Source organism: Bacillus rossius, chromosome 17 (assembly GCF_032445375.1).
Source record: "Bacillus rossius redtenbacheri isolate Brsri chromosome 17, Brsri_v3, whole genome shotgun sequence".
In the NCBI taxonomy this organism is placed as follows: domain Eukaryota; kingdom Metazoa; phylum Arthropoda; class Insecta; order Phasmatodea; family Bacillidae; genus Bacillus; species Bacillus rossius.
In genome coordinates, this window is record NC_086344.1 from 15427351 (window position 1) to 15450628 (window position 23278).

Here is a 23278-nt window from a genome sequence, read left to right on the forward strand (position 1 = left end):
ACCGCTGGTTAACAAGTCTACGTAAACTACAATATTACTGCTCTCGACCAGAAAATAAACATGCAATAGTCAACTGAAAACCTGAGACAGCAAATACTAACTACGCAGGCAATAAGGATAATCTCCACAAAGCATCATAATTATCAAACTCAAAGAGAGATGAAAATGAATTACCGAAATACTATTCATGTCATTTAATGCTCATAATAGCATAGAAGTAGCTTGAAGACCATTAGCATGCTTGGTTAACAACTACAGAAGGAAAAATGTTTATGATAAACATAACATAACAAGTTACCTCACTATCTTAAAAAGCAAAGAAAATTAAACTGTATGTTGCAAATGTACTAGAATCACAATGTCTACAGAATCTACAAACATGTCTGGCATAAATTATGCGAAAGAAGGGTCGAAAGTAAGTGCATTCAAGAAGACAGAGACCATTTTCTAAATAGACATGAGTTAAAAAAATTATTACTCACTTAAAAATAACTGCTCAGGATATCAATAATTATTGATCAATATTTCATGCTTGGTTAAAAATAAATATTACTCACTGCTGAAATACTAACATCATAAAGAAAAACTGTAGGTGTTACTGTTTATTCTAACAATTCTGCCATTTGGAACATGCCAAATCTCTGAACAAAATATGAAATTCGTAACAGGTAGCGCTATCTATGCGGGCAATGCAAGAACTGTCTCAACAGCGCTCTCTACGCTGCTGGTTGAACACGGAAGAACGCGAGCGCGCTGGTAGCAAGAATAAATTCAAGAAACTAACAACTGAATATATAGGATACCTATATCTATTTTCTGAAACAAGCACATTCACACTCTCTCGCTCTCTTATTCTTTCGTTCATCTCTCTCCCTAGGTTCTAATTTTTTTTTTTTTTTGGACGGGACCAAATCATCACACTAAGGGGAGAACGAAAACAAGCCCAACAAAGTATATAGCATAGTTCTCTCTTTATATCTCTTTGGCCAAGTACCTCTTGTCTGTCCTTTTTGCGTCAGAAGCGTTTCACAAAAATGTTCCATTGAAATTTGGGTTTGAATTTTATTCTCAATGTGCCCAAAGAAGTTCACTTCAATAAATTTTCTATAGGCAAGTGCCACACCTTCGTGGTTCCATCCCAGTCGTAGGAAACGTGGGTCCCTGACGTGTAAAACTCTTAGACACACACTCCCTGTACAGTAGTTCTACAGAAACTCATGCAATAACATTTTTTTTTTCCTGTGAAGACAACCACGACCGAAAACAACCACGAATGCAGAAATAATTTTGCTGTATCTCGAGAAACACTCTGGCGGACGAGACTACTACTTCCGGCACTTTGCAGGAATAAATATATTTTTTTAAATATTCCATACATCCTCAGGGCTACACTCCCCCCAAATATACCCGAAATGGCTATATCAATGGGTAAACAAAAAGTCTGAGTGCAAAAAAAATTTCCGGGGGGGGGGGGGGGGGGGGAGGTCGAGGCCTCTATCGCCGAGGAAATGATTTTGGCGGAGGTCTCGAATTTTCAAGTCGCAGTTACTGAAGATGCTATATATTGAGAACCACTCGTTGGAAAAGGCTGCGATTTGGGCCACAGCTTCTCGGGCGAGGGAGAAAACTTTCAAACATTCTGCACCACAGTTTCAGCGGACGCACCGAGACAAGGAATCGTAACATGTGGATCACATGAGCTAGAGTCGAGATGGAGGTCTTCCTGGAACCAACACAGCGCGTGTTGTATCCTACCTCACAAGAGCCACCAAATGAAAACCACGTACGTGAATAACCAGGACACGTGTGTATTACACACAGCACCTAAAACTGAACATCAATTCGTTACAAAGTGAAATTCAGAACTTACTAATACCTTACTACAACTGAATACTTATAAAACTTAAAAATATACAATGACTAAGTGGTATTACATTAAATGGTTACTGCATAAAAGTTGGTACCAAATACTCGAAAGGTCCATCCAAAAGAGGTGCATTAATTTTTATATTTTGGGTAAAACATTTGCATTGAAACATGACGGCACATAAAATTTGTTAGTTTAAAAATTGTCACAATCATCTCATAATACGTACTCAGTAAAAAAAATTTTCTTGTGATAGGTTTCATTAGGTTCCAAACATCCCAAAACCAAATTGTAAAAAATAGATACTAGATACCAAAAATTCCAAGCAAGAAATAATATCTAAAGTACCAACCATTCCACTCCAAAATACAGAATACTTAGACTACAATTATTTAAGTATCACAGAAGCCACTTAAGGGTTAGATAATAAACTACAGCCGTGCTCAAATTGGTGGATTTTTATAAAAAAATTGAATTATGGTTTTTTTTTTTGTAATTTTACTTCATGTAATTAGCAGCTAATTAAAGTAACAATATTATGAATTCACCTAACCACATATTCACTAAGTTGGTTTTAATCTTTAAAATACAAACATGTGTGTGTATCTATTACTTATTTTGAATTAAAAAATTGGGGGCCAATGTTAAATGAGATATAAATTCAAGATGCAATAAAATGCAATGCTTGGATTATTTCGTTTCATTACAAACTGAAAAAAAAAAATAGTATAAGTATTAATGTTTTGGGATATTTCAGAAATGATTAAATAAAAAAAAAAGATAGTCTTGACTGTTGATTCTCTTGGAATGCACACGTAAATCGTTAAGTAATAACTGTATCAGTGTTGTAATAAATGTTAAAAAAGTGAAATATTGTTTGGATCCCAGTTAAAACACATTCAGAACATTCAAACAAAAAAAGAAATGAGGAATCAACCAATTGGAACACAGCATAAAACTAAACTTAAATACCATCCACTATGTAATGACCATCCGAGACATGGCAAACAGAAGAAAAAAACAGGGAGGTTTAACTATGAATGAATGCAACTAAGTTTCTGTCAAGCGGTTTGCGTGTACGTCTTTGCATTCCAGCTAGCGCTAGCCCTTGGACCATAGCCATGTTAAATTTAAAATACCTGTATTTTCTCGCATAAGTCTCACACTAATTTGAACTTGTTTTTTGGACAAAACTATTGGTACAAATAGTTTAAAATCAAGTTGTCATAAAACATTTTTCAATTGCGCTACGCAAGGCTAGCTACGACGGGCAAACCAGACAATGTCCGTTCAAGGCAAGAACCTGAATCGTGACACTAGACAGAAAGAGAGGCAAAGAAAAGGAACATTGTTCGTGCCCTCTTGCGCAATCAAAAATTAAGGAGTTTTTAAGGATCTTTCTTATTTCACCACCTTTACCACCATCAAGGGGTGGAAACTATTTGTGTATCACAAAATCCCTCAAGAAAACAACCATGTTGAATAGTCCATGCACCCAAAAATTATTTTGTTGGTTACGTAGTTCAATTCTTAATGATATCGTTCAGAATTATCTCTGGAAATCTCTGAAATTTGCAGCCCTAACATTCAATTTGATTACTAATTATATTTATTTTATAAGTTCAAATAAAGGCAGTAAAATTACACATTTTTAGTTACAGGGTCAGATAAAAAAATACACAAAATGAAATCAATAATTTTTTTATATAAAACTTCTAATCAAGTGGCCTGAAATGCATGAAACTGTACTGCACATACGTAAACGTTGTTTGCTGCCAAGACGGAAAAAAAACAACATTGAATTACCTGAATTTATCAGTTACTTGCAATCAGTCTTTATTACGGAGTTTTTTTTTAAGGATTCTTAGTGAAATTTAAGGATTTTTAAGGGCTCTTACTCAAAGAGAAATGGACTTTTTTGACGATATTAAGGGGGCGCACCAGCCCTGGGGAACGGTGGAAAGGCTGTGAGATGCTTCTCGAAACTCTTTGTCCTGACCTTGACCCAGACTCGTGGTTGAAGAATACTTAGAATGTCTAAAAACATATACTCTGGTTTCGGTAATGGTGTGTATTTTCCATCCCTGGGGCCACATTTTTAGCATATAACGCATGACAAATGTGAAATCGTCTGCAGGGGTTAACAAGCAATGTATTTCGCAGGCTAATGATGCTACATTATCTGGGGAAATCTCTGTCTTGACCCGATCCTCGAATCTGCTTCCAATCAGAATACTCTCCTAAATTCCCATCTTGGTTTTTAAGTTGTACATTATCTGCTCTGTGATATTTTTTTCCTAGAACCTTTATCTAATTCATAACTTGACTGCTTCTCTAAGTACTGTCAAGGTTCTATTTCGGCTCCCAGAGTCCATGTTATTGGTACCATGCCTGTAAATAAAACCCTTTCTGGGACTTCTAGAACTTCTAGCAGCTGAAGATAAAATATCTTCCCCCACACAGGGTTCCCACTCTTTTCAATGCAAACATTTCAAGCACTTTCCAGAATTTTTTACGACATTAAAAATATGTTTCAAGATCCAATGGGACATAAAAAATTTCTGAAAGTCACAAATGCAAGAAAATCCATAGTGGTCATTATCCCGAATGGTTCTAAGTTCTCTCCGATCAGGTCATCTGACATCTTTTAACAGAGAATAGGGCAATGAAACTATAATTCTGCATACAGATTTCCCAAAGCTGAAATTAACTGATGTAGTACGTGTCCGGTCTCAGGTAGCCAAATTAAATGTTTTAACATAAATTTATACGTAACAGACGTTACGAGAAAATATATGTTCACTCCTCTGGATGCACTGATATACTATTTGTGTTGGCGCAACGTTTGAAGAACATTCTTGGGCTAAGATGATTGGATCGCGGACTCTGCAGCCGATAAACACACACCTCTCGAGACCCTAGGAGCTACAGGCTGTCTTCGCAGCCGCCGGCCGGAATGTGGTGCTAGCCATGCAAAAACACTGCGCGATAGCGGAGCTTATGCGAGTAAATACAGCTGCTTGTTATGTTTTATTAAAAACCAGAAAATAAAGAGTCTAAACTATTTGTTACATGCACTTTACCAGTCTTAAAATAAGGTTGTTACTAGGCTAAATAACACTTTTTGGCACACATACATACAACTTGCACTTCAAAATACACTGTTTAAAAACAGTAACACTCCTATTACTGGAACATTGATTAGGTATCATAGTACTAGGTTATCTTGAAATGCTGGAAAAATATGAAAAATTATTTTGAAAACTGTTTTGGTTGGCAAAATTGCAAGCTTGTGCTCAGGACTAATGAGTAATGCCAAAGATGGCTCTGGTGACTAATGCAGAATGATTCCTACCATTGCCAGCAGGTACCCAACCAAGAACTACATTCTCATGCCAACTAGACAAGCGACAATTTTTTTCTGCAAATACAAAAAAAAAATCATTTTTAATTGCAATTTTATAAACCATCACGTGAAAAAAAAACGTAAAGGAAGCCATCAGAATCTGTCCATCATAAGTGACATTATTTTCACAACAAATTACAGTTTTTTTTGGTGGGAGGGGTCCTTTGTTAGTGATGAAGATAATTTAAAAAAAAAAAATTAATTCTGTAGGTTTAAAATAATTTCAAGCCAAGATTATTTTCAAAAAAAAGATCTAATTTACATTAGGTGTCACAAAATTTATTTCAGGTAATAAATAGGGGCATGCAGATTTCGCGAAAAGATTTCGAGACTAGATGAAAGTTAAGACACTATAGCATCGTCTGTGTTTCGTTAGTGGGCAAGTTTCTCCCAGGTACATATTGATTGTATCAACAAACACAGTGATTCAGTGCGGAAGTAAACGCGTCCTGAGTGGCTTGGTCAAATAAGGCAACGGCTTCTCTCGCAGACAACTGCCAATCACGAGGAAGAAACCACAGGTGCATGTATACCTAGTTTCAGTCTAATAAGTGTTCAGATCTTTTCGTGAAGAATGCCTGCCCCTAGTAATAAACGTCAAATATTGATGATTTTGATAACCAAAATGTTACTATATAGTGTTCAAAGATAATTTAAAAGTAAAAAGGCAACATCTCGCATAGGCCCCTTATGAACAGACATTGCAAACCACGTCTCACCTTCGCCTGGGCTTCTGGAGCGTGACCTGGATCCCCGTCGAGAACTCGACCGAGATCCCGAACTGGCACGCGACTGCCTCGAGCCAGATCTTGATTTGGAACTTGCTCTCGAACCTGCGTCGGATCTGGATTTTGATCTCGACCTTGATCTGGAACCTTTGCGAGATCCTGCGGCAGAAACTGCTCGTGAACTCTTTGCTGAGCCAGAACGCGATCGCGATCTTGAAGCTGAACTTTTACGTGAACCACTTCTTGAAGCTCTCGATCCTGATCTTGAACGAGAACCTTTTCTGGAACCTGCAACTGAACTACTTGCAGATCCTGATCTTGAGCCTGCTTTAGAACTTTTGGGAGATAAAGATCGAGATCGAGATCTGGAACCTTTCCTCGATCCTTTAGCTGAACCAGCACTTGCACTCCTTGCAGAACCTGATCGTGATCTTGATCTTGAACCTTTCCTCGATCCCTTAGCTGAGCCATCACTTGCACTTCTTGCAGAACCTGATCTTGATCTAGAACCTTTTCTCGATCCTTTAGCTGAACCAGCACTTGCACTCCTTGCAGAACCTGATCTTGATCTTGATCTTGAACCTTTCCTTGATCCCTTAGCTGAGCCAGCACTTGCACTTCTTGCAGAACCTGATCTTGATCTAGAACCTTTTCTTGATCCCTTAGCTGAGCCAGCACTTGCACTTCTTGCAGAACCTGATCTTGATCTTGAACCTTTTCTCGAACCTTTAGCTGAGCCAGCACTTGCACTTCTTGCAGAACCTGATCTAGATCTTGAACCTTTCCTTGATCCTTTAGCTGAGCCAGCACTTGCACTCCTTGCAGAACCTGATGGTGATCTAGAACCTTTTCTTGATCCCTTAGCTGAGCCAGCACTTGCACTTCTTGCAGAACCTGATCTTGATCTTGAACCTTTTCTCGATCCTTTAGCTGAGCCAGCACTTGCACTTCTTGCAGAACCTGATCTTGATCTTGATCTTGAACCTTTCCTTGATCCCTTAGCTGAGCCAGCACTTGCACTTCTCGCAGAACCTGATCTTGATCTTGAACCTTTTCTCGAACCTGTGGCTGAGCCAGCACTTGCACTTTTTGCAGAACCTGATCTAGACCTTGAACCTTTTCTCGATCCTTTAGCTGAGCCAGCACTTGCACTTCTAGCAGAACCTGATCTTGATCTTGAACCTTTCCTTGATTCTCTAGCTGAACCAGCGCTTGCACTCCTTGCAGAACCTGATCGTGATCTTGAACCTTTCCTAGAACCTGTGGCTGACGTAGGTCTTGCACTGCTTGCCGATCTTGACCTTGACCTAGAACATTTCCTTGATCCTGCTGATCCTGCCCTCGAGCTCTTTGCCGAGCCAGATCTTGCACTTCCTGCCGAGCCAGAACGTGATCTCGACCGCAAACTACGAACTGATCCGGCTACTGAACCAGGCCCTGACTGTTTTGGTGAAGCAGATTTCGATCTCGATACACTTTTCCCTTCATCCACAACGGAACCTTCCCTCGAACTTTTCGGAGAGTTCGATCTTGATCTGGAACCTTTCTTCGAGCCTCCTGGAGACCCTGGTTTCGGAGATCCCGCTACAGAGCCTTCCCTCGAGCTCGCCGGCGACTTCGATCTGGAACTACGCCGCGAACCGGCCGGCGACCCAGAGCGTGACCTCTGGCCGTAGGCCTTCGCCGAGGTCGCGACAGAGCCGGCGGCGGAGCTGTTCGCCGAAGGAGATCTGGAGCCCGCTGGAGACGCCGACCGCGAACTGTTCCTGGATCCAGCCCCGCTGGCCGGAGAACCAGACCCGGAGCGCGAGCTGCCCCCGGACTCGGAGTCCGACCCGGAGCCGGGGTTCGAGCCGGAGGCGGACCTGGACCTCGACCGGGACGGCGACGCCGACTTCGCGCCCGGCGGGGACTTCCCGGACCTGACAGACGCGCGCGACGCGTGGGACCCGCCACTCGCCACCGACATCTTCTCGTCGTCGCTCCCGGCACCGTCGTCGCTCCCGGCACCGTCATCGCTTCTCGCTTCGCCCTCGCTCCCAAGGTCCATCGGACTGGATGGTGTTTCCCCTGAAAATCAAAAATTCAGGAAACAATAAACGAATAAACTCATCTTACTTGCCGTGCTACAATAAAATCACGACCAATTAACGACTAACTTCACAATATTACGATTGAAAGATATAATGGTTAACCAACATATGTAAACTAAACTCTGTGTTCATAATATTAACCTTAAGACATAAATGGCTATGGCCTCACTGCTGAAGGCGATAACATTAATGTTGACAGTTACGGACTGAATTTAGTGCTGCTTACATTTTAAATACGTGTCATTGAGAAAATATGAAAAGTGAAATATTTAGGAATACAAAGTATATAAAATTATCAATCTGGTTTTAAAAAAAAAAATGTATTTTAAATTATAGACTGCAGAGTGCATTATTTATCAGTCTTTATACTGGTTTTAGAAATAAAATTGTTTGTAAGATCCTTGATAAGATATATGTAAAATAAAAAGAAGATTGAATGCAAACAAAATAATATCTTTTAAGGTTTTGTGTCGCTATCTCAGGTAATTTCTTTGTGTACGTGGTATATCATACCTAATGAGAGAGTAAATTAACTAAATCTAAATTGAAAAAATCCCTTTCAGGACATCCTTCAGGCGTAGGTATATTTTGAAGCACCTATTTTTATTCTGGAATTTTTTTTGGAAACTTCTATAAATTCCTTGAACATTTTAATAACTTAATGAACATAACAACCTAAGAGTTTTCCAATATTCAAAATATATTGATATAACATTTTCTCATATTCCATGCAGCTAAAATATTTTTATGTTTTTAACTTAATACATCCAGCATTGAATTTCATATTATGCCTAATAAGGTAGTTAAACAATTATTTTTGTCATCCAAACACTATTTTTCATCACTTGTACTAATTAATACAAGGTTGTATAAAAATATTTTTTGGGCTAAGGTTTAAAGTAGCATTAAGATGGTTATTAATAAATTCTGACGAATATGATACTAAGGATGTTATATATTTTTTTATTTCAACCCCTGTTTTTACGGTAATAGTTCGTTTCATCAAAAATTGTTTTGAGCCAAAAATAAAGTTTAGGAGTTTTACAATAAATTATAATGGATTGATAGTACATCTATTTAAAAGAGTATTGTCTTTTTTTTGTCTTTCTACCCTTGTTATTTCCACACCTTGCAGTAACGATATGTTACATAAAATTTACTTCTGATAAAAGTTTTCAACAATATTTAAAAATTGTTGATAAAGTACATGGTAGGGAAGTTTTATTTATTTTATTTCAAGCCTACGTTTTTTCAACCCCTTGCAGTAACGGTTTACATTATCAAAAAAATTTTCCAACAAAATATTTCGATAAAAATTATAAGATTTACGAACAATTTGAACAGATTGGATAGTGTACCTACTAAGGGGGTTTTTGTTTTTTTTAAACTAACCCCTCATTTTTTTAAACCCTTGCAGCAATGGTTAACTAATCTAAAATTTTTTCAGAAAAAGTTTTAGATAAAAATTATAATATTTTCAAACAATCTGAACAAATTAATGGTGTGCCTACGAAGGGAGTTATGAAATTTTTTTCATTCAACACCTATTTATTTGCAGTAATAGTTGGTCATATAAAAAGTTATTTAAGACGAATGTTATAGATAATAATTTTAGGTTTTACAATAAAACAGAAATGATTAATGGTGTACATGGTTCAGAGTCAATGATATATTAAAATTCTACTATTTTTTTTTCTATTACCTGCAACAATAATTAATCTTATCAAAAACTGTTTGCAACAGAAGTTTCAGATAAAAATCATAAGATTTACAAACAACTTGAACGGATTCTATAGTGTTCCTACTAAGGGAGTTATGATTATTTTTTTTTTTTTAATTTTAACCCTATATTTTTCAACCCCTTGCAGCAATGGTTCATCTTATCAAAAATTGTTTCAGACAAAAGTTTTAGATAAAAATTATAAGATTTACAAACAATAGGAATGGATATGATAGTGTACTTACTGTGGGAGTTACAAACTTATTTTAAATTCTACCCCTTATTTTTAAACCCCTTGCAGAAGTGGTTCCCAAAAGTTTTTAGCTGGCAACCCACCTTTCCTTATAGGAATACCTCCACAGTCTATCAGTCCACGGTGGAGTAAAAAACCTTATTTGTATCGTATCCCTTTCTTATGTATAAATAATTTACCATCAAACATTGCAAATATATTTATATATTTTTTTTTAAGATACCGATTAATTAATGATAAACAATTTGTGTTCTGATTTGCAAATTGTTTGACAAAATATAAGCACTTTGTAACAAAACAGTTATTTATTTAACAATAAATATGTGTTTGCACACAAATCGATTTGTTTCAATTTTTCTTATCTTTTCTGATGGTTTATTCGATGGTTTCCTATAGTTTTAGGATCGAGTCGCGATACGCCGTTTGGGAACCGCTGCCTTGCAGCAATGATTCATATAATAAAAAATGTTTCAGACAAAAGTTTTAAATAAAAATTATAAGATTAATACATACATAATTTGTACAAATTCAATGTTGTGCCTACGAAGGAAGTAATGATTTTTCTATCCTCCAACCCTTGTTTTTTTCCAACCCCATGCAATTATGGTTGGTCGTATCAAGAACACTTTCAGACAAAAGAATTTTCTATCACTCCTACCAGTTATAGTACATCCAAACATTTGTAATATTTTCCATATTACGGGAGTTACAGCGGTTTTTCTGTTTTTCGTAACACACACCTTCCCCATTTCTATCCCTTTGGTCGGTTATTTCCCATTAACGAACTCAACCGAGATTTTCCACAACTAGATTTTCTGTATCAGTTTATAAGTGATTTGTGAAAAATTGTGACAGTTATCGTGTCCACGAAATTGTGATGTATTTTGTTACGAACGCAAGAGACCAGACTGCGATGCCAGGTTCGGAGCTGGCTGGCGGCCCAGCACGGCCACTGACGTGACGCGCCATTGACGTAAGGCATGCCACGCGTGCCTGGCCGGATTACAAGGGTCATCGCAACCCCCATCTCCTCTGCTCCCCCATCATCGTCCTACCTCTGCACCGTTATCTATCACTGAGAGGCCTTGGGGAATTCCGCAGGCCGCCGCGCGTGCACAAGCAACGCTATTCCCGATGTTTCGGGCGTCGGGTCGGCCCGGGATGACGCGACTCGTCAGAGCCGCTCTCGTCGGTTCGAGAAGGGCGCCCCTCAGGTACTTGAGCAGCGACGCCGGCCTCCGATAGAGTTCGGGGAGGAATGCGGCGAGAGTCACGCGACAGTTCTGGAGTTCCGAGAGTTCCGCGAGCGAAGCGAAGTGCGGCATCGGCGAAGAGGGCGAGACTCTGTGTTTGTGGACAGGCGCGAGGTAAGGGGCGAACCACTATCGAGCCTAGCTCCAGTGAGGAGTACGAACTGTGGAACTTGTACAGACATCGAGTGACTTGAGAATAAACATTTTTTAAGTGCCAGTGATTTGTGATCGGACATTTTTAAGTACAATTATTTAATATTAATGTAAATACTAATAATCAATAAAACTGTAATAAATCTTAATTGGGCTATCCCTCACAAACCCAGTTCTCCCCACACCATAAATCGTAACAATATAAATAAACTTTTGGGTTGACGCTGGTGTCTATGGACCACGAAACAAACAACTAGGCCTAAATAAAAATTTTCTGAAAGTCGCACCATGGTAATGGTACAATAGTAAGTATTTTTTCGAAATCTACCTAATAAATTATTTATGATGGTACTGATATACAGAATGAGTCATAATTCAACAGACAAGCTTTAACAGCTGGTACACCTAAAAAAAATAAGTTTAAGAATATTCGTACGACTCATGATCTAAAATGCTTCCCAGCTGGTACGGATCGTACACATGGGTGCCACCGTATGTTTGTCGGGCATACGGACCCGGCGGAGAATAGAATCTCCAGCAGCGATGTCGCTCATGTGTGGCTGAGACTCCAACACCCTTATAATCACTACCTTACTGACCTGGTTCGCTCTGAGCGTCAGACATACGCCATTGCAGTTTTGTACTGTTTGTCATGGAAAACATTAAATGTAAATTAAGAAATAAAAATGAAAACATAAAACCCACAGAAAAAAAGCCCAAACAATGTACCTAAACAGGTATTATGGACAACACAAACACGGTCAAACTTAAATATCAGTCAGCACAAAGAGGTCAGTGGAAGGAATTTATTTTCTGAGAAATCACTGGTTCTAGATTACATTACAACACCTGTGCACCGATGCCTTGTTTTGCTTACCCGTGTGGGACAGTCAGGGCCGGTGCAAGGTAAATTGGTGCCCTAGGCAAAAAAACTTAATCCCCCCCCCCCCCCCACCCAGACATCCCAAAAAAATTTCCCTGCCTCAAAATACATCACGTAAGCCTAAGATTTTGTCAACAATCAAATGTAAGCAGGCTTGTTTTTTTTTTTTTTTTTTTTTTTTACTTTTTTACTCATGAGTCATTCCATATAAAATCAAGCAATGAATAATTAATTTAGAAACTTCATGTTTCAGATTTATGATTTTTTGTATTTTGATAATAAGAAATTAATACATTATAAATCCATTTTTTTTATTTATATCTTGAGTAGTTTTTTTGTATTAAATTTTTGAAAATGCCAAACTAGCCAATTTTAGTAATGTTTTGGATCACTGAAATACTTGTAGGTTTCCAACCAATAGTGCTAGATGGCTGTTTGACAGCTAATTTTAAAGGTCATTGAATGGGCTTCAATTTGATATGTAACATGACCAACTTCAGAAAAAAAAAGTTCTCTTAATTGTTTTCAAAATTTTTAATATTGAATTTCTAAAAAACACCATTTTCGATTTTTTTTTAAAAAATAGTATGTTATTCCTACATATATTAGTTAGATTTGTGCCAAATTTCAAGGTGGAGAATCGATGGGATCATGAGTAAATAAAAATGAGAAGTTTAGTAGATGCTTAAGGGGGCATGGTAGATAAATAAATGCTTTAAGCGTCAGTTGGACGTTATAGGTTTTTGGAAGACAACTTTGAAAAACTGCAAAACAACAATCCTACATAATGTTATTTGCCAACTTTATTAGCAGACGTCCCAAAATGACAATTTTCGAGCGTTGTTTCTTCCGCAGCAATTAAATGTTCAAAATTACCGAGGCAGAAGTTTTGGCTTCAAGTAACCTTCAGTTTTTAATTAATGCATTTAGCTCTGGTTTAGATACCATGCCGCCTTAAGAAATAGTTGCAGCAAGGAACAGTAGCATAATTTTACATCAAATTTTGACTTAGTAAAGTATTCAAATTTTATTGTTATAGACTAAAAACTTTTTACAAATTATAAAATATGGATAACAAATCTTACCTTACATTCATCCAGTGTTCTTTGATTAAACATTTGATCAATATGATAATACAAAGCACGTGATCTTGCTGAACAGATGTAGCCTAAGTTCAAAGCACATGATCTTGCTGAAAGGATGTAGCTTAAGTTATAACTGACAAAACATATAATTGCTCATGAAAAAAATCTGTTTAGTATATATTTAATTATTTATTTACAGTTTTCACTTGTGGCATACTTCGTTCAAGCAGGCGTGATGTCTCTACAATCTCTTCTTTAGTGAGTGTATAAGTTCTCCCAATTGCTGTACAAGGTTCAACCTTTTTAACCCGTTCCCTGATTATACCGAGTTAACTCGGGCTATTAATCATAATAAAAATATATTATCCCGAGTTAACTCGGTCTTTAAGTGGTTTTTTGGTTGAAAATTTACCAACCGGAATAATCCCGTATATTTACTGTTTAAATGCTACAAAATGCTCCATTAAGATTTTACTGCCTACCGAGCCAACGAGGCTGGCTTATTTTGCTTTTGCAAGAAGTCACTAGATTGTGCTGCTTGTATTATCTGCTATTCTTTCATGTATTGCGTGTTGCCTTCTGCGCTGTGTCGATTGCGCGCGTTTTTGACAAATTGTATTTTGTTTTCTGCTCAGTTACATAATGCAAGTGAATACCCATAATTGTAAAAATTGAGATCATCATAATTAAGTGTTCCTTTGATTATTTATTTATTATAAGTGACTAAAATATATGTTTTTACAGACAGTTTATTTTTTTATAACTGAATGTATATAAACTGAAGTTTTGACAGATCTTACATCCTAAAATGGATAGTGATGATAGTAATTGCAGTGATAGTGAAATAGGCAGTATCGATGGCGATGTTGAAGAATCTGGTAGCGAATCTTGTTCAGAAGGTGAGTGCAGTTCAGACTCCGTCAGTTCTGTTGACTGGTCGGCTTTGCGACAGTGGTGCGAGATAGACAAAACACAACAGCCTCGTCCTCCACCACCACCAAGATATCCGTTCAAAGGTATTCCAACAATGAATTTCCAGCTACCAGGAGATGAAAGCGATGATTTGTTGGAGTATTTCAAGTTGTTTTTCGATGACAATTTACTCGAAATCACTGTTTCTGAAACAAACCGATTTGCAGAGCAAACTCAAGCCAAACAACCAGGTTCATCAAAACAGTTTCGTCCCACAACAAAAGAAGAAATTATTGTTTTTTTGGCTGTGATAATATTACAGAGCATTGTGTGGTTGCCTGAACAACAGCTCTATTGGTCGAAAAATCCTTTGGTTTCCGTTCCAGTTTTTTCAAAAATACTGTCCTACCGTCATTTTGTTGAACTGAAACAATATCTACATTTTTCTAACAACGAATCTTACAATGCTGAAACTCACCCCAACCCAAAATTAAATAAAATTTTGGAAGTGTATCAGAACCTAGAGAGGAAATTTTTTGCTCTCTACACACCCGAAAGAGACCTTACAATTAATGAAAGCTTGCTGTTGTATAAGGGGAGACTAGGATGGGTTCAGTATATTCCAAATAAGCGTGCCAGATTTGGAATAAAAATATTCATGTTATGCGAGTCGAAAAGCGGCTACGTGGTCTCTACAGGGAAAGGTACTTCACTAAATGAAGAGTTCAAAGAACTTCCGATGTCATCTCAAGTTGTGATGACTTTCATGAAGCCCTTTTTAGACAAGGGATATTGTCTCACTACAGACAATTTTTATACATCACCACAACTTGCAGATATTCTGATTTCTCGCAACACTGACACTTATGGCACAGTAAAAATGAACAGTAAAAAAATGCCAGCCCAAATTAACAAAAAAACTGAAAAGGGGCGAAATTACAGCTTTTCAGAGAGGAAAAGTGATGGCCCTTCGATGGAAAGACAAAAAGGATGTCGTTCTTCTTAGCACCATCCACAATGCAGATACGGTCGAAGTGAAAACTGCCTCTAAAACTGTAACAAAACCAAAGGTGGTAGTTGACCACAACAACACAATGGGAGGAGTTGATTTAGTTGATCAACATATGTCCACTTATCCACTTCCTAGGAAACGTGGAAAGAAATATTATAAGAAGATTTTTTTCCACCTAATGGAATTAGCATTGTGGAATTCCTATGTTATGTACTGCAAACAAGGTGGCAGCCGGTTTGTCACCTCGCCATCTCGGGGACGTCCAGGTACCACAGCACATCCTCTTCGACTGACAGGAAGGCATTTTCCTGATCTGATACCAGCTACTGAGAAGAAAGCCAACCCAACAAGGCAATGCGCTATGTGCAGCAGAGTACGTGACTCAAATGGCAAGAAAATCCGCAGAGAAAGCCGTTACTTCTGTGCAGACTGCAACGTTCCTCTGTGTGTAGTGCCGTGTTTTCGTGTGTATCATACCTCACACAAGGTGGAATGAACCACATGGTATAATGTGTTTTATTCCATAGTGTTTGAAGTGAATAAGTCTACAAAGAATTAGTGACATATACAATTTTGTGCGTGGAAATTTATGACACGAGTTAACTTGGGATGATAACTATTGGAAAATAAAAAAATCAATATTTATATCAAATTAATAAATAAATATATCGAACTTAAGAGCAAATTTCATAGGCAAATATAGTTATTTTCGAAAATGCAATAAAAAAAATTGATGTTTTTGGATAAGCACTGTTGATTTTATTTGTAAGGGAAGGGGTTAAGAAGATCTTCAGTTCTAATGTCTAGTATATCGGCTCTTGGTGTTGGATAAAAAAAAAGAAAGCAGCAGGTCCTTTGGGATGTAAAAAAAAATGACTTTAACTTCATTATTCTCATTATTTTTTGCCAATAAACATGCAAGCCACTAAAAGTTATCATATTTCACAGTAACATGTTTTTTCAGTTATAACTTAGGCTACATCCTTTCAGCAAGATCATGTGCTTTGAACTTAGGCTACCTATGTTCAGCAAGATCACTTGCTTTGTATTATCATATTGATCAAATGTTTAATCAACGAACACTGGATGAATGTAAGGTAAGATTTGTTATCCATATTTTATAATTTGTAACAAGTTTTTAGTCTATAACAATAAAATTTGAATACTTTACTAAGTCAAAATTTGATGTAAAATTATGCTACTGTTCCTTGCTGCAACTATTTCTTAAGGCGGCATGGTATCTAAACCAGAGCTAAATGCATTAATTAAAAACTGAAGGTTACTTGAAACCAAAACTTCTGCCTCGGTAATTTTGAACATTTAATTGCTGCGGAAGAAACAACGCTCGAAAATTGTCATTTTGGGACGTCTCCTAATAAAGTTGGCAAATGACATTATGTAGGATTGTTGTTTTGCAGTTTTTCAAAGTTGTCTTCCAAAAACCTATAACGTCCAACTGACGCTTAAAGCATTTATTTATCTACCATGCCCCCTTAAGCATCTACTAAACTTCTCATTTTTATTTACTCATGATCCCATCGATTCTCCACCTTGAAATTTGGCACAAATCTAACCAATATATGTAGGAATAACATACTTTATTAAAAAAAAAAAAAAAAAAAATCGAAAATGGTGTTTTTTAGAAATTCAATATTAAAAATTTTGAAAACAATTTAAAGAAATATTTTTTTTCTGAAGTTGGTCATGTTACATATCAAATTGAAGCCCATTCAATGACCTTTAAAATTAGCTGTCAAACAGCCATCTAGCACTATTGGTTGGAAACCTACAAGTATTTCAGTGATCCAAAACATTGCTAAAATTGGCTATTTTCGCAATTTTCAAAAATTTATACAAAAAAACTACTGGAATTTTTTTTTAGAAAAAATAGATTTATAATGTATTTAGTTGATATTACCAATATACAAAAAAACATGAAAATCTAAGGTGTAGGGGTTAAGGCCTCTGGTTGATTTCATATGGAATGACCTTTATTACAAATCATAAACAGGTCACCGTGGACTTTAAATAATTACTTATATCAATATAAACATTCCAAACTGTTACAAAAATCCATTTTAATCTAGTTTCAATAATCGTTAAACATATTGTATCAGCTGTTATGTGTCGTGCTGCGCCGCCCCCAGCTACTTGGCGCCCTGGGCGGTCGCCTGGTTCGCCTGTATGGACACGCCGGCCCTGACTGTGTGTTTATGTTTAGGAGAACTTAAGTCAAATATTGAGAATGGTCAACTAGGTTACGTTAGCTACATCAAAAATACTTTAAAACATTGTGGACGTTTAGTTAGGTTAGTATAGCTGCATTAAAAAAAACTGTCAAATATTTTTAATGGTTGCTTAGGAACTACCAATTTAAGATGTGGCTATCCTGTCCTAACCAACAATTCAAACAATTTCACAGTACTTTTAATGTAGTTATACTAACCCAATCCACCATCCAAACTTTATTTTTAAAGTATTTTTATGTAGCACAACTATTCTCTAATTACTCCTTCAAGTAGGTATGTCTATGAAAAATGAAAGGTGACATGATCAATGCACAAGTAATACAATGTAATATAAACTTACTTTTCATAAACCATTGAAATTATAAAGATGCTGTTTTCAAGGTAAATTCAGGAAAGTCTCTAGTTAGTTTTTTTTTTTTTAGATTGTATTTTCATCTTTGTTTTTTTAATCTCCGGAAAAGCCGCGATATAAGAAAATTACCTTTTTTAATTTATGAATTTATACATACTATAGCACTTTTAACCCCTCAAAGGCAACAAGAATGCATGGACACATGCAAGTGACACGTTCTTTCAGGAAAAGCTGAATCAGTGACAAGGATTCTTCAAACTATTTGGAAGATCAACAAAAATAGCTGACATCCCTAAAACTACACCATTCAAGGTCCATTTATGCTAAAGGATCATTAAAGGAGGTATTTGGAAAAGTCACTATATTTTCTTCCCATATGGCCACCTTTCATGTTACACATTCAAGTACATTGAATCAATTAAACTGGTATTTATGTCTTCTATCAGTTAATAAACTAAACCTACTCATAATTTCATAACTGAAAATAAATATTGTTTTCAATATCCACTTTTTGTATACCACTATAGACTATATAGGTATACACTTTGTGATAAATTATGTAGAAAAATCTTAACTTTTCTGGTAATGTTAATCAATGAAGTGAAACAAAACTAATATAGCAATTATCATTAGTATAAAAACTAAACTTTTTTTAGGCGCTACGTACCTTCTTCAAAATCCATTTTTCACACCACAAGTTCTAAAAAGAAAACGTTTAGATTTATAAGAGCCCACTTCGGTTCATAGCAAAATCATCTCTTTATAACAAAGAATACAATAATATTTAAATTACTTTGATTAAATAAAATTAACCTCAAACCTCAAAGACCTTAGACACACAACCAAACCAATGTTGATTAAAAACATTTTATCTTGCTCTGTGGCTTGAACATTGCCTTTGAGATTTACCTTGTGGCCTCGTATTATATGTGAATTTTAAAATGTAAAAGAATACCTACAAACATATTTTAAAAAATAAAAGAGCGATTACTTGGGTGAAATTAAAAATTACGACAGATTAAGGCATGATATAAAAAAATGTATTCAATCACAATTAAAATAACTACATAATACAAAAGTTTAAATAAAATGCATGTCGTACAGCCCTAAACAGTCTTCAAAGCCCGGGTCCCAGCCTGGCTAGTAATACAAGGTGCTGTATGAGCACACCCACTCTGTTATATGTAGGAAAGGAGAAAAAACTAAATAGTATAAAGGTTTTATTTCTAAGCAGTAACTGGACATCGATGCCTCTTTGTTACATTACATGAGACGCTACTTTTAAATAAAGGATTCAATAATGTCACTTCCTGTCCCTGACTTTGGAAATGACGGCCCAGTGTATGTCTAATAGGCTTACGTGGCTAACAGCGGACGCGAGTCTCAGGGAGGTACTTCATTTTCTTGCTTGACGTCGTAACTCCTTGGGTCTTAACTAAAGCATGGTTCACAACTTTGTCCATACTGTCCGCCATGCACCACACTAGCGGAACACGCCCACCGGCAGACAGACATCCTTGTGTTATTTTCTTTAATAAATAATAACTTTCAAGGGAAGATGACGGTGCAAAAAGTGTGTGGCAATTCATGTTGTTTTCGGGTCACCTCAAGACAAATTGGCAGAGCTGTTCCTTTTTTTTTTTTAATTCAGTCGGTTTTGTGTCATTACTTCCTGCCATGTGCGCTGAATTGGCATCCCTGGAGCAATGACTTCAGTCTAGCTCGGGCCACTATAAGAGATGGATGCTGTCTCGTGGAGCTCATTCAAATATTCTTTCCAATCACTGAGTACTAGTGTCAATAGTAAATTTCTTATTTAAAACCACATTTTGTAAGTACCACGAGTAGACCACCATTTTTTTTTAAACAAAGAACCTTATAAATACATGCCATGTGACACATGGTCAGACGGTCTCATTAGGTGCTAGACGACTCCAGGAGCTATCTTTTCATTTAATAACCAATAAGTCTATGCATTGACAATCATTTCCAGAGTGAAGTGTTGTGCCGGGTAAATACTCCAAAATTTTCGGTACCTACCTATTAATTGTTGGAACATTGATGTAGTGCACTTCTCAGAGCAAAGCCACAAAATAAACCCGCAATTTCATCTATCGAACTGTGAGCATTCTTTTAGCATGATTCCCTTCCCGGTAGTTGTTGGGAAATATGGGTAAAGAGTGTAGTAAGTATTGGTGTTTGTCAAACTCAAGGGTAAAGTCACACTGGAAGCTTACAACAAGAATAAAACGACAAAGGATTGCTGCAAGCTTGCAGACTTGTATCAAGATTGTTGCAAGCTAAATTACTTCCCATAAGAAGCTTTTTGCATGAACATCATTGCAAGCTAGCAGCAAACATAGTATGGAAAACTTGCCACAGTTTTGCTGCCAGTTGTAATGTGTAAACTAGTTTGCTTGAATCAAGCTTGTTGCAAGCTGCAATACTTATTGTCGTAACAAGCTTCATTCAAGCTTGATCAAAAATATTTTCCTATCTGGGTGCTCTCTGGTAAATATAAACAACTTGGTGCCTGAATCCGTGTTAGTCAGGGCCGGCGCGTCCATATAGGCGAACTAGGCAACCGCCTAGGGCACCAAGTAGCAAGGGGCGGCGCAGCATGACATGTAACAGCTGATATAACATGTTTAACGATTATTGAAACTAGATGAAAATGGATTTTTGTAACAGTTTGGAATGTCCACGGTGACCTGTTTATGATTTGTAATAAGTAAAACAGTAAAAAAAAACACAAGCCTGCTTACATTTGATTGTTGACAAAATCTTAGGCTTACGTGATGTATTTTGAGGCAAGGAAAAACATTTTTTGTGTGTCCGGCCTGGAGGGGACGGGGGGGGGGGGGCATTAAGGTTTTTCGCCTAGGGCGCGAATTTACCTTGCACCGGCCCTGGTGTTAGTGTTATTCTGTGTAAGTGTGTTCCATGTTCTTATTGTTGTTTGGCTAGGAGGCCATCGTGCTGGAGAGAGGGTGGTGGCATGTCCCTGGGTGGTAACACAGTGAATGAGGCAGGGTTCCCTCAGGATCTTCCCACAAATCGCAGATAAATACCTACACCATTTTCTCCGATCTCCTTGTGGGCCGAATGGGCCACGACTCCACCACACCTCTGTGGGGCTGCTTAACTCTGAGTTGCCACAAAGGAATTTTTCAACTCAAGCACCTGTTCCATGATCGGAGATGTTCACCACACTTGCCACTATTGTTTGAGGCGTAAAGGCAACAAAATTAATTATTTTTAAAAATCATAAAACAAAAAACAAACAAAAACTTAATTTTAGGTGATAGGAATACGACAATCTCAAGGAGTTTGCAGAAAGGGTTAGAGCCGAGAGAGTAGGAAAAGGATGGAACTGTTGTGCTATATTGAAAGAACTGTTTTCTTTAGTTTTGTAGATAAGAAAGATTTGCATGGATCATATGACCACCTTACAGGGTGTACAAAAATTCTGGTAATTGCCTATAAAATTTCCCGTTTGTTTGTCTTCACTTACACTTGCATGTGCTCAATCTGACGTCGACTGGCTGAAGTCCACCCCAAAGCATGACCTGCACCCGCCAGTATCTGACCCCGCTAACGGAATGCACCCCTAGCCATGGCCTACCCGAGTCAGGCGAGCCCCTGATGACAAGGTAGAACCAAGGGCCGTGTCTAATTAATCAAACACCTCGACCCCAGTTCATGAACAATCAAATTTAAATTAATAGTAACTCCACTATTAATTAAAAACCCCGCCTAAAGAAAGTATGGTGCAGGAGTGCCCGAGTCACTCACGTGTGAACTTACCTTAATAAGTTTGTGAGTGCCTCTTTTGCGGCCTTCAGCCTTAATTAATTATAGTTTTGTGTTAACGTAAATATTACCTCCCTGTTTTTTATGCGTAACTAGCCACTAGAGCAGTCAGTAAGTGACGAACAGTCTCTGGTGTGACTCTTAATATTTTTAATTAATTTACGTCAATTTGTTAACCATAATTATTAATTAGTATCTGCCAATCAGATTAATTATTAATAATTAATTTGTGAATTTAGAGCTGCTCTCAGCTTATTATTAAAATAATTTCCGAATAACGGAACTTTAGCAACTTTGGCGCGAGAGAACGTTGAGGCCTCCCCTCGCGCCAAGGCCAAACGCCAGTACTGAGTGACTCGCGGACCGGGGCGGATGTGCGTTTCACGGGGAGCCATCATCCTTTGTCCACACTGAACAGTACTTCCGGTAATTATAGTAATACAACCCAAACCTATTTTATTCGTTACATTAAATCCCAGTGCATCCCCGGTCATTTTACGGTGTAGGAACTAACCCAGCCGCTTAATTTTTAAACTCCCCACAAGAGACATTACGCGGGGTAGTCCACTTTTTGGCACAGGCCAATTCCTGCTACCAATGAACTTTCATTAATGTCGAGTGCACAGGCACCGACGACAACTATGAGTAAACTTTGTATCTAATTTAACTGCGGGCCGGGATTCCCACAAGTGAATCCGGATGCCGCCCAGTTAACAATTTTCGAGATTCACCACCTCCAATCAACCTCCTTCTTAACTTCGACTGGCTTGAGGGCTTAGCATAGTGACAGTGCGTCAGAGCACTCATATTGTACTAATTGTAACTTTGTAGGTAATTCTTTGTGCAATGTGCAAGTGTAATGTAAGTGTAATTTGCGACTGTAATCATTCATCTAAATAAACAGCCACTCCGCACCCTACGTGCGCGATGTGCCAGCGACCATATAAATCTCGAGTTCGTGTTGTTATTGTGTTTAGTCTCCCTATCCCAGCTAGGAATCAGCGTATTATGCTGCACAGGGCCTGTGATGTGTTAACAGCCAGGGATCCCTCCAACCACGAACTTCGCCGACGGTCCTAGCGGGCCACGCAGGGGCAACGCACCCACGAGACCCTAATTTGGTTAGACGCTGAGCTAACCTGGCGCCCTACCGGAACGTAATTTCAATAAGAGCCAATATCCCGCTAGGATACACGCCCGGTCTCGAACACGAGAACCCGGACGACGGCAACACTATAAGCAGGGACCGGAAAGTTACTTTTAAAAAGTAACTCAGTTACAGTTACAAATACTCAATTGGAAATGTAACCCTTTTACAACTACAAGTTACACTACTGAAAATAAACCAGTTGCAGTTACAGTTCTGAGAAAAGTAACTGTAAGTTACTTTAACAGTTACTTTGTGAAAAACGAAATGGTGATACCCTGTACATAATATTGTTATAATTAAAAGCTAATAAAACATATTGTGTTTAGTAAAGATATAGATATATGTTTAT

The 23278-nt window shown here is 37.6% G+C and overlaps 1 protein-coding gene across 2 annotated transcripts in view; it reads right to left on the reverse strand.

Moving 5' to 3' along the window:
• LOC134540548 (protein IWS1 homolog) overlaps positions 1–18830 on the reverse strand; it is a 44061-nt gene extending 25231 nt beyond the window's left edge. The window contains exons 1-2 of one of the 2 annotated variants that reach the window (XM_063383356.1): positions 18634–18830; positions 5993–8071 (exon numbers count right to left, since the gene is read on the reverse strand). In XM_063383356.1, coding sequence (XP_063239426.1) covers positions 5993–8071; positions 18634–18649 — 2095 coding nt within the window. In that variant the 5' untranslated portion in view covers positions 18650–18830. The remainder of the gene's footprint in view (positions 1–5992; positions 8072–18633) is intronic. The other variant, XM_063383357.1, reaches the window with a different exon arrangement.
• Between the last annotated feature and the right edge of the window lie 4448 nt (positions 18831–23278).